The sequence below is a fragment of the Lissotriton vulgaris genome, chromosome 9 (genome assembly GCF_964263255.1).
Source record: "Lissotriton vulgaris chromosome 9, aLisVul1.2, whole genome shotgun sequence".
NCBI classification, from domain to species: domain Eukaryota; kingdom Metazoa; phylum Chordata; class Amphibia; order Caudata; family Salamandridae; genus Lissotriton; species Lissotriton vulgaris.
The window spans coordinates 922056850-922072778 of NC_141697.1; the positions used below are offsets into that span (position 1 = coordinate 922056850).

The 15929-nt window shown below is 45.6% G+C and overlaps 1 protein-coding gene across 3 annotated transcripts in view; it reads left to right on the plus strand.

The window, feature by feature from the left end:
- The window catches only part of LOC147692527 (SPARC-related modular calcium-binding protein 1-like), a 404947-nt gene that overhangs the window by 149886 nt on the left and 239132 nt on the right, over positions 1-15929 (plus strand). For all 3 annotated transcript variants that reach the window (XM_086938744.1, XM_086938743.1, XM_086938745.1), the window contains exon 2: positions 14968-15154. In XM_086938744.1, the coding sequence (XP_086794870.1) occupies positions 14968-15154 (187 nt within the window). The remainder of the gene's footprint in view (positions 1-14967; positions 15155-15929) is intronic.

Here is a 15929-nt window from a genome sequence, read left to right on the forward strand (position 1 = left end):
TATCTGGGACTGTTATATTAAACGGACCCTCTGTGTGGCTTCTGAATCTACTAGCTACCGGTGATGCCATAATCAGGTGTCAACAAAAAGAATTACTTAAAATTAAAATATACCGCTGCATAAAAAGTACCACACTCTCCTACAGCGCGACCTGTTCCAATTAAACGCCGGCATGCATACAAGATAGTGTAGTATAAGTCATCTGTGCCCGATTTTCATGGCAAACTTAACAAGTTTATCAGAGGATTCCAAAGAACACAACCTGTGTTCAAGGGAAAGAAAGAGAAGCGGGACACCATTATTTATGTAATTCGAGGACAACAAGAACTCATTTCCTGTATCCAATACGGTGTTCCCTCCAGTCAGCGTATAAAATATCAGTAGCTTTAAGAAAGTAATCCCATACTTTAAGTTAAGCCCCCTCAGAGAGATACTCCTTACTGCTCCATAGGACATCCACACCAGTACTGCCTGCTCCTGGACCGCCGCGCAGTGTGCCGAGCGCGGGACGGCTCCGTGGATTTATGAGAATCTCTTACACAGACGTCCTCTTGCATCCGCCAGAAGGCGTGTGTGTGTCTTTGCGTCAGTGTAGGGCGTGTAGGGCTGCTGGGAGGTGTAGTGCCTCCAGGGTGTTGTCATGGCAACCTGCCCGTTGTAATCCCGTTGTAATCCACTGCATGTTCCGACCGAAAAGTTTGTGAACCCTGATCGAAGGCGCCCTTTGGAATCCCACACTATTTTGTAAATCATTTATTGGTGCATTCTTTAAAAGAAGAGCAGGAAACCCACTATACTCCTGATGGTAATACATGTATTATCAATAATGGGTGTGTCGATCTAAATACACGCTATAATGAGGAATGTGCCCGCCTTTTATCAGATCAAAGGAACTATCGTAGGCTTACGAAGGATTCTACCGAGGAAATTATCAGGGAGATTGCCACAGTAGTGGAGAAGGCTCGATCAAATGATTGGATTTCAGGACATGAGGTGAAATTCTTAATGAACAAACAACCCTCCCGAAAATCCATAAAACAGTAAGACCCCCTCCTGGTAGACCGATTGTCTCCGGGATGGGGTCCCTACTGGAACCTCTGTCACAATTCTGTGACTTTTACCTGAAACCTCTCGTACAAAAGTTGCCTGCCTACCTGAGAGACGCCCTTGACATCCTTAACCATTTGAAGGATATTTCGTTCGATCCCAATACTGAGTTCCTTATAGGCCTCGATATCGAGGCCTTATATACAAATATTCCACAAAGGGAAACTCTGAGGGTTCTGGAAGATATTTTGTTTGTAGATGAGTGGCCTTACCAAACGCCCATGGCATTTGTTTTACACCTGGCAGAAATAGCCCTAGCAAAAAACTTTTTTTTAATTTGATGGTACTATGTACCTGCAAACCCATGGTACCTCTATGGGTAGTGTCTTTGCGCCAAGTTTGGCAGGATTGTATGTGGGGGCCTTTGTGCATTCAGTGATCTATGACATCTCCTGCCCTTGGGGACCAAACTGTGGCGTCGTTATATTGATTACGTCTTGGTGATTTGGAAGGGCGATGAACCATCAGTCGCTCTCTTTTTGGAGTGGCTTAATCAAAAAAATCCTCTACACTTCACCTCGACTGTCACCAAACCAAGCTTACCCTTCTTAGACTTAGTGATAGAACCATGAGGGGGGACACTACATACAAAATAATTCCATAAACCTACCGACAAGAATACACTGCTGGCATTTGACTGTTTCCATCCGAAGTCCCTACAGAACAGCTTGCCGGTGGGACAATTCTTTCGTATACGCCGTAATTGTTCAGAACGGGCTGATTTCATGGCAGAGGCGGATCTGTTATCCAAAAAACTACAACAGAGGGGGTATCCCACCAGGGTAATTAAATGAGCCAGAAAGAGGGCTTTTAATGTTGATCGTGAAGCACTTCTGTCTAAAACCATCCGACCAACAATGAATAAACCTGTGTTTGTTTCAACATTTAATACTGCGTCACAACAGATCGGACAAACCCTGCTACGGAATTGGAAGATCCTAAACTCCGGTGGTTTGAATGTGGACAAACCGTTATTTCCTTTAAACTGAGCCAAAACCTTAAAGATCTTCTAATTCATACCAGACCCAGGGCACCTCTTACGATCAGGACTACCACTACAACTACAGGTCTACCCAGACTGATGGGCCACACTCGGTGTGGCTCATGCAGCGTTTGTCATCTAACTTCTAACACCAAGCATATTGACCTGGGACTCCATTCCTCTTGGGAACAGAGATCCCATACTAACTGCAACTCACAGGGGTCATTCACCTAATCACTTGCCCATGCCACATACAGTATGTAGACATGACCAGTAGGAAGGTGAAGACTCGAATTACAGAACACCGTAGCACTATTAGATGTTGCAGTTCTAATACCAAGCTGACTGCACACTTCCTAGAGGTAGGGCACACCTCGGAAGACTTGAGGTGGACTGTTATCGAGAAATTGCAGTTGGGTATGCATACTGTGGACGACAATCAAACTTTATGACTGCGTGAACAGAAATGGGTCTATCGGCTCAAGAGCCATATTGTGGGACTGAATGATGATATACCTTGGCAGGTTCTTGGCAGGTGAATTGTGATTTCTTCTCATTCAGTAACTTTGAACAGAGATGCCAAGTGTATAATGTGAGCTATTGGCAGGGGGAACTGTTATGGTTTGTTAAGAGATGTAGTAACATCATTCTTTCTGACATATCGTGTCAAGGGGTTATCTTCACTCTGGAGAAGGTTTTGTTTCCTTTGACCATTAGTATACCCCTTCCTCTTTACCCACCTTGGTTCATGTGTTCTAACTATCCTGGGTGATGTAGGTACCTACTAGATTATATAAAAATAAAATAACTTATTTTATGTGTTTGTTTACATCCACTGATGGTACAATGGGTTTCAGTCCCCTGTTTAACATGTGGAGTGGGGGCAGCGTGTATTTAGATCGACACACCAATTATTGATAATAAATGTACAGTATTACCATCAGGAGTATAGTGGGTTTCCTGCTCTTCTTTTAAAGAATGCACTAATAAATGATTTAAAAAATAAGGTGGACTTCCAAAGAGCGCCTTCGATCATGGTTCACAAACTTTACGGTCGGAACAAGCAGTGGATTACAACGGGCGGGTTGCCATGACAACACCCAGGAGGCACTACACCTCCCAGCAGCCCTACACGCACTGACGCAAAGACACACACACAGGTTGTGTTCTTTGGAATCCTCCCTGCCGGGCGCCCTCCTCGAGTTTAACAAAAAAAGTAAATAATAATAAAAAAAGACTTGGAACAAAACGGGGGGTGTTGTACTATTACTGAGAAAACGAGAGCAAAGTCAGGGATCACGACAGGTTGTTTGTTAAGCGGAGGTCGGAAATGCGCAGAGCAAATATGCCTGCTGGCCTTATCTGCAGGAGATAAATGAGGCCTAAGGGTGGGTCTGGGGCACCTTTCCACGCGAGTGATTAGCTGACTTCGTAGCTCCACAGAACCCCTATTATCTCCAGGGATGTGATTAATGACTACAACAAAATGACTGGCCCCCTTCTGTAACGGTAGGTTTCTTCTCTTACCACTCGTATTGTATGTCCGCAATGCCCTTCCACAAAGCACGGCAGACGTGCACGCCCGTGCGCGCCTCTAGGCCCCCGCGCGCTAATTATGGAGCGATGACTCCCCTACATGACGTCACGTCTCAACTTTACGATGCGGGGGCGATAACACGGGGAGGCAAATTCCAACTGAGGAGCAGGAAACGTGCTGCTAGGAAAGAACGCACCCCTAAATTTAAGTGATTGATATAAGAGCGCAGGCCATAGTCCACTCAAAGCCTACTTGCTTGCATCTCCCACCGCCCCTCCACACACACAAGTTTTATCTACTGATTTCCAACAAAAGGTCCACATACATACCAACGGAATACAAAATTTCTTGACTCACATTTATTTTTGGTGGATCAAAAGCAGGATTTTCCAATTCAGCTGAGAGATGCAGAATTTAACTGCAACAAATTAAGGAAGTAAACCATTGGTACAGCTACATTACAGCGCCATGGAACTCTCAGGGGGTAAGAGTAGCAATGTGATACAATAAGGTTGAAACCGTAGCATAAGTATTGTCCAGAAGCGTTCAAACAGGTGTCCGCTGCTCATTCTTCTCTTCCTGGGCTATCTCCATGCACTGGACTCTGTGACATCTCTCCCTTATGCAGTCACAAAATGAGTTATGCCCCTTCAAACAATGGCTTCATCACTATGTGCGCCAACATGGGCAATTATTTCTTTCAATCATAATGGTGATACTAAGAGAAAAATATGATCAGGGTGAGATTATTATTTGTCAGAATTCTGCCAATTATGTTTTTATTTAATTATTTATTTTCTGCATCCTAAAAGCAATTCTGTGATTAATGTTTAGTCTCCATAGTGGTAGAGGTTTCGTTCTTGCGCTCTGCACCTTTTGTTGTACTCGCCAATGGACTATTTTCTCTTCTGTGACTTTGGGCCATATGTAGGTAAATTGCGAATACCGAATCCTTAATACCGAATTATACCGAATCGGTATTAAGAATTCGGTAAACGTGATGTAGATAAAAAATCGTTAAAATATACCGATTTGTTACAATTCGGTATTAAATACCGAATCTGAACTAATCGGTAAAAAAAAAAAAAAACGAAAGCCCAATACCGAATCGGTGTTACAGAATCCATTACCGAATTCGGAATTACCGAATCGCTAATTAAAAGATTCGTAATTTGGTGAATCAGCCAATCCTGACACACCCAATTACCTCCCAAACAGGAAGTGGCCACACCCAGCCAGGTGCACAGGACCGGGAGCTCACTGTGAGGCAGGCAGGCAGGCAGGAGAGCTGAGGAGCCAGCAGCAATACAGCCACACAGCCACAAGCAAGACAGAAATACAAAACAACAAGCTTTGAAATGGCAAGTCAGGACAGGGAGAAGGAGGGAGGTGACAGAAAACGAAAACTCAAGTTCAGTGACAAGGAGCTTGAGGTCCTGATCTAGGATGTCAGCCAAGAGTACCACAAGCTGTTTGGAGCCCAGTCCCACCAAGTGCCTGACTCACAGAAGAGGCAAATCTGGAGTGGCATTCGGGACAAGATCAATGCCATAGGTGTGACCCTGCGCACCATAGAGGACATCAGAAAGAGGTGGTACGACCTCAGGAAGACAGCAAAACTGAGGATGGCAGAGAGACAGAGGCAGGCTGGCAAAACCGGTGGAGGTAAAAACCGAGCCCCAGCACCAACACCACTGGAACAGATGGTGGAGTCCACCATCCAGCCGGCGAGTGTGAGTGGTGTGGGAGACGCAGATAGCTCCGCCAGAGCAGCAAGAAAGCAAGGTAAGAAGCATGCCCAGCATGCTGCGCTACCCCCTCCCCAACCCCAATCCCCATAGTGGTAAAAGGGCTCCCACTCCACACCATGTTCTACTGGTTACCTGCAATGCATTATGGGTGATGTAGTCAGTGTGAACTCATGTTCAGGACAGTCAGGCCTGCATACACAATAGCATGGTAAATCAATTGGATAGGTCTGGACAACCACTTGTGCACTGTAGGCATGTAGTTTAATGTTATGCCATTGCAGACAGAGCATTGAGTATATTTACATTCGTGTCATTACAGGAGAGTCATCTCGCAGTGCAGCAGAGGGCAGCAGAGGCAGGTCAGCCAGGCCAGAGGGGAGGCAACATGATGATGACAGCATGCCTGCAGGGACCACCAGCTCTGCGCCATCACTGCCAGCCAACCCCCCACCACAGCCATCACCACAGCGCCGGGGAGGACCACAATCCCCTCTCACTCAGTCACCACTGCGACGTTCACCAACACCACCACCACCACCACCACAGTCAGGCAGGAGGCATGCCGTGGTCACCCTCCAGCAGATGGAGGAGTCGGAGGAGGAGGGCAGATTTGTGGAACAAAGTCCCATAGGAGATAGATCCAACAGGGAGAGGGCTGGTTCTGCATCCGAGGGCGCCCACATCACAGCAAGACGCCGCAGGGCAAGGCCGGACAGTCCAGAAGCATCCGAGCAGGGTGACAGTGTGTTTGCTGGACTGGAGGGCAACATGCTGAAGGTCCAGCGCCTGCAATGGAGGGAGATGAAGTCAATGCACAGGGAGATGGCAAACATAAACAGGCATATGCACAAGATGGAGAAGGGCATCAGTGCAATGGGGGAGAACTTGTGTGCGGGGATGGAGAGAGTAGCTAACTTGGTGGACAACCTCTGCAGCCAGCTTGAGCAGGACCGTGTTGGCAGACGCCGGGAGAGACAGAGACTCCAGGCCTATACCAAGTCGGTGAACCAGCTGGCCACTACAACTTCACTGATGTGTCGCAGGTCCATCGCCATGCAGGAGGAGATGGCGCATTGCAGCAGGGATGTGGCTAGGGGGATGGTGTCCATGACCTCAGTGCTAGAGCTCATGCAGAATGCCAAGCGTCCAATTTGGAAGGGGGGGAAGTGAGTAGGCTACCAGCCGTGGTAGCATTACACCCTCACCCACCGAGTGCAGGAGGCGTAGTGGACATAACGTGCCAGCACAGGAATGGTCCAACACACCAGACAGTGTCGATGGTGAACGTGGACGTGCATCACGTGGACGCAGGAAGTAAAGGACTATGGCTGTGTACATGCATGTGATGGGTGATGTAACCCATGTACAATTGGACAATGCTCGCAATACTGGAGGTGTGCCCAATAAACACCTCTACATGTAACTATTAATGGCTCTGGTTCGTTACTCACTCAGAAATAGTTTGACGTAATCTCTGCCCGTCTCCTTCTCCCATAATGTTCAATTGCAACACCAGCTGCGCAGGGCTCTGGCTGAGGGTTATCCTCGTCCTCGTCCTCAGACTCAGTCAGTTCCACTGCTGTTCCTTTTTTAGTAGCCAGATTATGTAGCATTGCACACGTAGCAATTATCTTGCAACATTTGATGGGGCTGAACAGACGTGCACCTCCTGTTTTGTGGAGGCAACAGAATCTGCTTTTGAGCAATCCAAATGTGCGCTCCACCACGTTGCGTGTGCTCCTATGTGCCACATTGTATCTCCTCTCCCTTCGGGTGGTTGGGTTGAGATATGGTGTGAGTAGATACGGCCGGAGGGCATATGCGCTGTCACCTATGAACAGAAGTAAGTGGCATTGAATTGTGTGACCAACAGCTTGAGCCAGGGTGTACATCAGGGTGTGTCACATTACTTACCTAGTATGTATCCGTCGCCAAATTCACCAGCAAGCAGACGTGTATGTATGCCACTGTTCCTGAAGATGTACGCGTCGTGGCTACTCCCTGGGAATTTTGCCACAATGTCAGTTATTATGTTTTTGGCATTGCAGATAACCTGAACATTGATTGAGTGGGTGGACTTGCGGTTTCTGTAAATGTATTCACTTGCTGCAGGTGGGCAGATGGGAATATGGGCCCATCAATGCAGCCAATTACGTGGGGGAAATGGGCAAGTTGGTAGAACTCCAGCTTGGTTCTCTGCAGCTCCGCCTGTGTAGTGGGGAAGGAAATGTAATGTTCCATTCTGTCCATCATGGCGTCCAGGAAGGTGTTGAAGAAACGGAATAGACAGCTCTGTGACACTCCACCCACTGCAGCTATCACTCCCTGGAAACTTCCTGATGCAAGGAGGTGCAGGCAGCAGAGTACCTGGACATGGGTGGGGATTGCGTGGGCCCTTGGTGTCTGATGCTCCAAATAGGGTCTTAGGTCCCGTATTAGGTCCAGGACGGTGTCTGGGTGCAATCTATATCTTTCATGTATTTCAGGTTCTGTCAATTGGAACAATGTGATGCGTAATCTGTACACCCGCTCCTCACGTCTCCAGATCCTCATTCCTGCTGCTCTCAAGCGTAGCCGCCTTGCTATGAGGTAGAGGCCTGCCATTGTGTCCACACAGATACATTTTGGGCCTGTTTTTATGCACTGCACCTGATTACCACATGCTCTGGAAACGTGGTAAATACCGATTCGTTATTACCGATTATGGTCCTATTCGGTAATAACGAGGTTTGCTACATAGCATTTTTGGGAGTTTTAATGAATCGTTATTTCCGATTCGGTATTCATTGTTTCGGTATTTTCAACTCGGTAAATAATGAATCAGTAATTTTTTATCGATTCGTTATTATTGATTCCATTCGGTATTACGTACATCTCACATGGCTAAATAAATGTTGGTTTGGAAAAAATGGGGACCCCTACATACTAGTTAGTTTGCTAATCGTAGGGAATATATAGACACAAGTTGAGAAAGTAAGTATCTAGCAAACCAATGATAGTATTGTTGCCCTTATTTCAACCTCATTTCAGATATTAGCTACATACACAACAATAATTCACTTAGACAGTAGTATATCAAAAATATTTGATTGTTTTATTTTTCATTTTATTTATTTACTTTTTATATTTCTTTTATATAGTGTGTTAGTTAATTTGTAAAAAGACATATATACTTCATGATAATGACAATAAGTGACATACAATACTCATATTGACAAAAAACAAGAACTTTTACACATACATACAAAAGTTACTATACGGTGGCAAATGCGGCATTTGCCACCTTCATTACTTTTTTCCACCGACTGAATATATCGTATAGTAACTTTTGTATGTATGTGTATGTGTAAAAGTTATTGTTTTTTGTCAATATGAGTATTGTATGTCACTTATTGTCATTATCATGAAGTATATATGTCTTTTTACAAATTAACTAACACACTATATAAAAGAAATATAAAAAGTAAATAAATAAAATGAAAAATAAAACAATCAAATATTTTTGACATACTACTGTCTAAGTGAATTATTGTTGTGTATGTAGCTAATATCTGAAATGAGGTTGAAATAAGGGCAACAATACTATAATTGGTTTGCTAGATACTTACTTTCTCAACTTAAATAAATGTCGGTAACACCGAAAACGACCCTTTTTCGGTGTTACCGACCGGTATTTGGCCACCTACATATGGCCCTTTGTCCCTTACCTGAAGCAAGCCCCCCTCACAGCCTGACATTCAGCTTTAACACTCCATGTTTGTCACTGAAATTCAGGTCTGTTTTGGTGAAGAGCGTCTTAGCGTTTCAGGCTGGGGTAGAACGTTGGCTCAGCAGCAGAGGCTTCTTGACAGATGTAAATCGCAATGACCGATTCAACCAGTGGTGCGCGCGCACCACAGAGGAGCGGGGGGAGGGAGTGCAGCAGCTGCAGCGAGGCGAACGCTCGCTGCTGCGCGTGCTAGCCACGGACGGGAATGGGAGTTGCAAAGGCGGGACATGCGCCCACCTTTGCCCAATCCCCTGCTGTTTAAAAAAAAAAAATACTACAAAGCCAATGACGGGTGTCGAAAGCCTGCTCATAAGCGTTTGAGCATCTTTCAGAACCCCATTCAAAAGGGCTCTCGCTGCGCGAGCAATGCTGTGCACTGCAACGCAGGCGCAAGCCCTAAAAAGGAGCCAGAGTCTCTACCTTTGCATTCTTCTATTAAACGAGTAATGGAAAGTGAATGAAAAGTGGTGCACACACAATAATTTCCTTGATATTTGGCAAAAATATACCTGATCCAGAGTTATGCAAAAAATTCCTGGTGGCAGTGGTGGATTAAGTAATGGCGGATTCAGTCTCAAAAGGAAACATTTTTTCCATGGATATTGCTCTATCAGATCCAAATGGCAAGATAGTGGATGTAACAGTAAAAAGTACATAGGCTGCATCGAACTTTGCAAATAGAGCGGCAACCTATTTTTCTTACGCAATCCAGTCCCTCATAAAGGATTTTAAAGGCCTGGGTGAGTTTATGGACCAAGGAGCAGACATTACACCTACCCTTGCATTAATGAAGCAGCAAGTGGTATTGATTACGCATATTTCTTCTGATTCATTGAATGCTACCACATCAACCGCAGGTTCTTCAGCTCAACTAAGACACCAACTGTGCTTAAAATCCTGAAAAGCAGAAGTTTCCCAAGAAGCTTCCCTAATAAAAATGTCCTTTGCAGGAACAAAACTGTTACCCCACTGGAATAAATACTATTAATAAAGTCTGCAGAGGATAGAAAACTCATAGCACCAATGAGGATTTCCAGGGGCAGATTTTATAGAAATAAAAGAGCCTTTTGTCCATTGTTCCAGGAAAAATCTTATTAGCCATCTTGAGGAAGGGGGTGTGGCTGGGAGGCGCCTTCCTCAGACAGGTCCTGCTCTCAGCAGTTTGAGGGTTCAAGGCAGCCACTAATAAAATAGTGACTATATGAGCAGAGAAAATCTCCTTGTAGGGGTGGGGAGGGGAGGTTCAGATTTATTTTACTATCCAGAGGGTTGAAAAGCTTCAGGTTCAGACCAGAAAATCAGAAAATCTCCTTGTAGGGGTGGGGAGGGGAGGTTCAGATTTATTTTACTATCCAGAGGGTTGAAAAGCTTCAGGTTCAGACCAATGGGTCTTGAAGACTGTGGAAGAAGGATTCCAGATAGTGTTTGTGTTCCTTCCACAAGAGTTTTTTTGCGCTACTCCTCTGCCGGCAAATACAGGAAAGAATCTGGGTCTTTTAAAGAGCACCTCTTTTGAATATCTTACCAGTGACTCCTTCCTAAAGACGAAGGGGAGTGTAATGAAAATGGGAATGTCCCATGTGAATTTCTAAAAGATGCTTCAAGTGATACTCCCATTAATAGGAGACATTCTGGCATCTCTATATCTATTGGATGTATACCTCCATGTTCCGGTCAATCCCAACTAGCAGAGGTGTCTCCACTTATATGCAGAGAACCAATCATTTCCAGGTACTCCCTTTTGGCCTTGCTTCTTCACTAAGAGTATTTACTAAGGTTTCATCTCAATTAGTTGAAGTTGTCATAATACAGGAATTTAGGTGTTCCTGTATTTGGATGATTGGTTCATTTCTGCCCTTTCCTTCTCTAAGGCAAATCTCCATGCTCAAGAAGTATGCAAGGTCCTGCAGGATCTTGGACTATTGTTAAACCACAAGAAATCATTTTTCACACCAACACTGGACTTCCATTTTATATGTTATGTTATAAATGTTATAAATCCTTTTATTGCGCGCTCTATTACTCATGAGTATCCTGGCGCGATGAGTACAAGATAACAAGGCGGGGCCACTAACACACCGGAGAGAGAGATTTACAGAGTAATATTAAACAGGTATGTTTTAAGTCCCTTCTTGAACTGCGAAAGTGAGGAGGCAGTGCGAAGAGCCAGAGGAAGGACATTCCATACTCTAGCAGCCTTAACAGAGATGGATTTGCCTCCAGTTCTGGCAAGCTTAAATTTAGGCTGGACCATCTGACAGAGGTTAGCCGAGCGGAGAGCCCGTTTAGGAACATGAAGAACAAATCTATTCCGCAGGTATACTGGACCTTGCTGATTGATAGCCCGATATGCCAGGACCAGGACTTTAAACAGAATACGATTGGCAATAGGCAACCAATGAAGGCTGCGCAGATGTTCGCGAACACTAGTTCTCCTGGGTAGTTGAAACATCAACCTGACTGCCGAGTTTTGAATAACCTGGAGTCGACGGACCATGTAGTCAGGTAGGCCACTGAAGAGTGCATTTGCATAATCTAAGCGTGATAAAATCAGCGCTCTAAGCACGGTCTCTCTAGCTTTGCCGGGAATGAGGGGAAAAAATCTTCTGAGAGCCTTTAGAGTGGCATAACAGGTACCGGTTAGTTTCTTAATATGCTCCCCGAACTTTAAATCCTGTCCGAACCAGACACCTAAGTTCTTTACAGGGGCACCTGATGAGCTCGGACAGGGTAGGTCGGAGGGCCAGATTTGTTCCCTGAAATTATCCGGAAAAGATCCATAGAGGAGGATCTCCGTCTTCTCCTCGTTACATTTAAGCTGGGCCGTTGCCAGCCAGCGAAAAACCTGCGACAGGCAACTCTGAACGATCAAGGGGTCTAGATGATTTTTTTTTGGCCAGGTGAAGAGCAGCTGGGTATCATCAGCATAAGCCATTATTTTGGCACCCAGCTGCTCAGCTAAATAGACCAAAGGGGTCACATAAACATTAAAAAGCAGGGGGCTTAAGGTAGACCCCTGCGGGACTCCTGTGGTAAGTTCCTTAGCCTTAGATGCATAAGGGGGGACCCACACTTGTTGTGATCTATCTTTCAGAAATGAGGTCAACCAACCCAAAGCGCTGCCTGAAACACCGACAGCACCCAATCTGGCCAGAAGCAACGAATGGGGCACCGTATCGAAGGCGGCAGAGAGGTCTAGTAAAATCAGAGCCGCCCTGCCGCCTCCATCCAGGCACTCCCGAATAGCCTCCGAAACCTCAATTAATGCTGTTTCGGTGCTGTAGGCCGCTCTGAACCCCGATTGAGCAGGGTGGAGCGCATGAGAAGACTCAATAAACCCTTCAAGTTGTCTAAAAACAATCTTTTCGCATGTCTTAGCCAACGCTGGCAAAAGAGATATGGGCCGATAGCTAGAGGGCATAGTCGGGTCTAGGCCAGATTTCTTCAGTAATGGGAGGAGCTTGGCTTGCTTCCAACTCAGAGGCACAGAGGCCGAGCAAAGAGATAAATTGACAATCCTAGTTACCTCCTGGCAGACTATCGCCGACACTCCTCCCAAAACTCTAGCTGGGCAGGGGTCGGCGGGCGAGCCAGATTTGAGGGCAGACAGAATTGGTAGAACATCCTTTTCAGAGACTGGGGAGAAGGAAGTAAACCGACCTTCCGAAGAAACAGCTTCCAATATAGGCAATGGAGTGGATGTCACGGACTTGTTCAAGGCAGTTTGAAGATCTTGCTGGATCTTCAGAATCTTTTCAGAGAAAAAATCTGAAAGTTCATCGCACCATTGATTGGAAGAGGGTAGGGTAGGTAGCGCGGCTCTGGGAGAGAGAAAGCTCTGGACAATAGCAAAAATTTCTTTGCTATTGTTACTAGCTTTTTCAATGCGTCCAGCATAGTAATTACTTTTGGCCACCTTGATTTCGTTATAGTACTCCTTTTGGGAGCAGCGCAGCTGTTTCTTCGCCTCCGACGAATAATCAAGCCGCCAAATCCTCTCCAGTTTCTTACACTTTAGCTTCTGCTCACGTAGGCCATGGGTAAACCCGGGCTGGGACGGCGAGAAGCGGGGTCGGCAGACTCGTTTATTCTGCATAGAAACTGCCGAGCCACTAGCCATCCATGAGTTAAAAGCATCAACTGCTGCATTAATTTCAGTAGTCAGCATCGGCTGGCAGCTAGAAAGAAATTCAGAAAAGGATGCAACATTAATACGTTGCTGATGGGCCTGAGACTGAGTTGGCATTAATCCAGAGCCGATAGTCAATGTCCAGGAAAATCTAACCAGTTCATGGTCGGTCCAGGTCATGGCTTCTGGCCGCTCTATTATAATGTCAAAGTTGGAACAGACTAAATCAAGGACATGACCCCCCGCATGCGTTGGAGTCTCCACCCATTGTTTAAGATGGGCCATTGAAAGAGTTTCTCCAAATCTAATTGCCTCACTGCAATCCGCGATATCCATGTGGATATTAAAATCCCCCAAAAGGAGATAATTTGCAAACTGAAGTGTGCGGGGTATAATGGCTTCTTCAAGATCCCCAATGAAGTTGCCAATATGACCTGGAGGACGGTACACAAGTGAGCCACCTAGTGTCCAGTGAGAATTAAAAGCAAGACTGAAGTGCAGAAGTTCTGCTTCATGAAAGCCTTCGAGGGGTTCGCATAAAAGGGTCCAATGCTCTCTATAGATCACTGCGATCCCTCCTCCTCTGCCCTTGGGGCGATCTGCTCTAGAGATCTTAAACCCACGTGGGATTGCCAGTTAGATGCACACTCAAGAAAGATGTGGGCTAAATATTCTTGTCTCTGTGGAGAAGACAAAAAGTCATGGAGATCCTGCATTTACTAGAACAGACTGGTCTACCAGTGCGGCAGTGGTGGTGACTGCTTGGGAAAATGGCCTTCACTCGTCTTTACGCGTACTCATTGATCAATCATTTGTTAATCTATTAGGTGCAGAGTTCATAGGAATTCGAGCTGGGGGTCCTAGTCAAGGAGCAGGCGCGGAAGTCCTTGATCTGGTGGTTGATGGAGAACGATCTGTCCAAGGGCCTTCCCTTCCATGAAATTGTGTTCAAATGTGGTGATATCGGATGGCAGCAAACTGGGGTAGGGTGCCACTCAAGGCACGTGGTCTATCTAGGGGAAGTGGACAATCAGTCATGCAGCCTGTTTGTCCAATTTCAGGGAATTCCAATTTAAAAGGAAGCAGGATGAGGAATTGGGTGACTTCATTGTTTTGGTAACTAGGAGGAAGAAGAAGCTGACCATCTTAGAGGGATGGGAAGCTAACATGTTAGGTTTTTTTGCTTGAAAATTTCTGGCCACAGATGGTTTAGCTCATTTAGTAATGACTGTGACGTAGAGGTCTTGGATTCAGAGTAATGAAGATTACCCGTAAGTAACTAGGGCAGCCACATACGTTGATGAGTGTCAATTGTTACTTTTCCCAGTCACTGAGACTCCAACACACAGACAACGTTTCACACTGTCAGTAATACCCTCACAGCCACATACATTGAGAAAGTCTCACCTTTGTCCCCTTAGCACACATGGTTGTTTACATTGTATCTCTGCCTCTATAACCCTTATGCCTGCACAAACATTTATCTCTCAATCTCTCCCCGGAAAGGCAAACACATTCACTTTCAAGCTCTTATTGCCACATAAGCTCACTCACAAACCTGTATTTTCTCTCTCATACACTCACTCTCACTTGCATGGATTCACACATGAACTGTATCTCACTCTCTCATGATTGTTGTCTTTTTATTGCTCATTCTGCTCAATCCTGTGTAATTTGTGATTCTGTTTCCAGTTCATCATCTCGGAGAGTGACAGAGGTGTGCTGTGCACCATGGACTGCATTCGTGAACGTCAGAAGCCCATTTGTGGCACCGACGGCAAACTGTACAAATCCTTTTGTGCCTTCCAAAGAGCCAAGTGCCAGGACCTGCTACTAGAGGCTGTGCCACGCGCCCACTGTGTCAGCACCGAAGCGAACAGTAGGTTGGCATTACTGACTTTTGTGACCATTCCATGTCTTTTCATGCCACTACAGTGCCACTTGGCACAAAGTACCAACTCTGTATCTCCTTTGTAGTCACTTCTGTAGCCAGTAGTATCTCAATCAGGGATTCTAAAAATGTGTCCCTCCATTTATTCTGTGCGGCTCTTTCTTAGCTGCATGTGGCCCTGTGGCCTCCAATAGCCAAGTGACGCTCTACATGACTGTGGGCACCATTACTGTTTGCATGTGATCTCAGAAGGGCTGGATAATGGGAGTGTAGCCGCCCCATTGGAATTACGGGTAACTCCCAGGGGGTAGCATCCATTAATGGAGCAGGTGCAGTGGCACCGACTTGAGAGAGCCCACTGAGCCCTGATTGTTGCTGTTTGCGGCCAGGGAGGCCATTTCCTTTTTTGCACTAGGGACCATGACACATTGACTAAGCTTCTGGTAATACTGTCAAAGTGGTGGCTCAATTTCTCTATGGGATTCCTGCTGCTCTCCAGGCGAAAATGCTGCCAAGAATGAGGAATTACCGAGGAATTTAATGGAGTAAATCTGATTCCCAGCTAAAATCCGGTTTCTTAATTGACCCTCAGGGTCTAACTTGTAATTGCGCAGTTTTCTGTCACATGGAGTTACAGTACCAGTTGCTGACAGTAACTTCAGGGGTTGGAATTACCAGTACCATTATTGTGCCATTTGTGTTATGCTGTATTATGTTATAAGCACTTATAGACTGCAAACAACTCACTTCATGAGAGTATTCC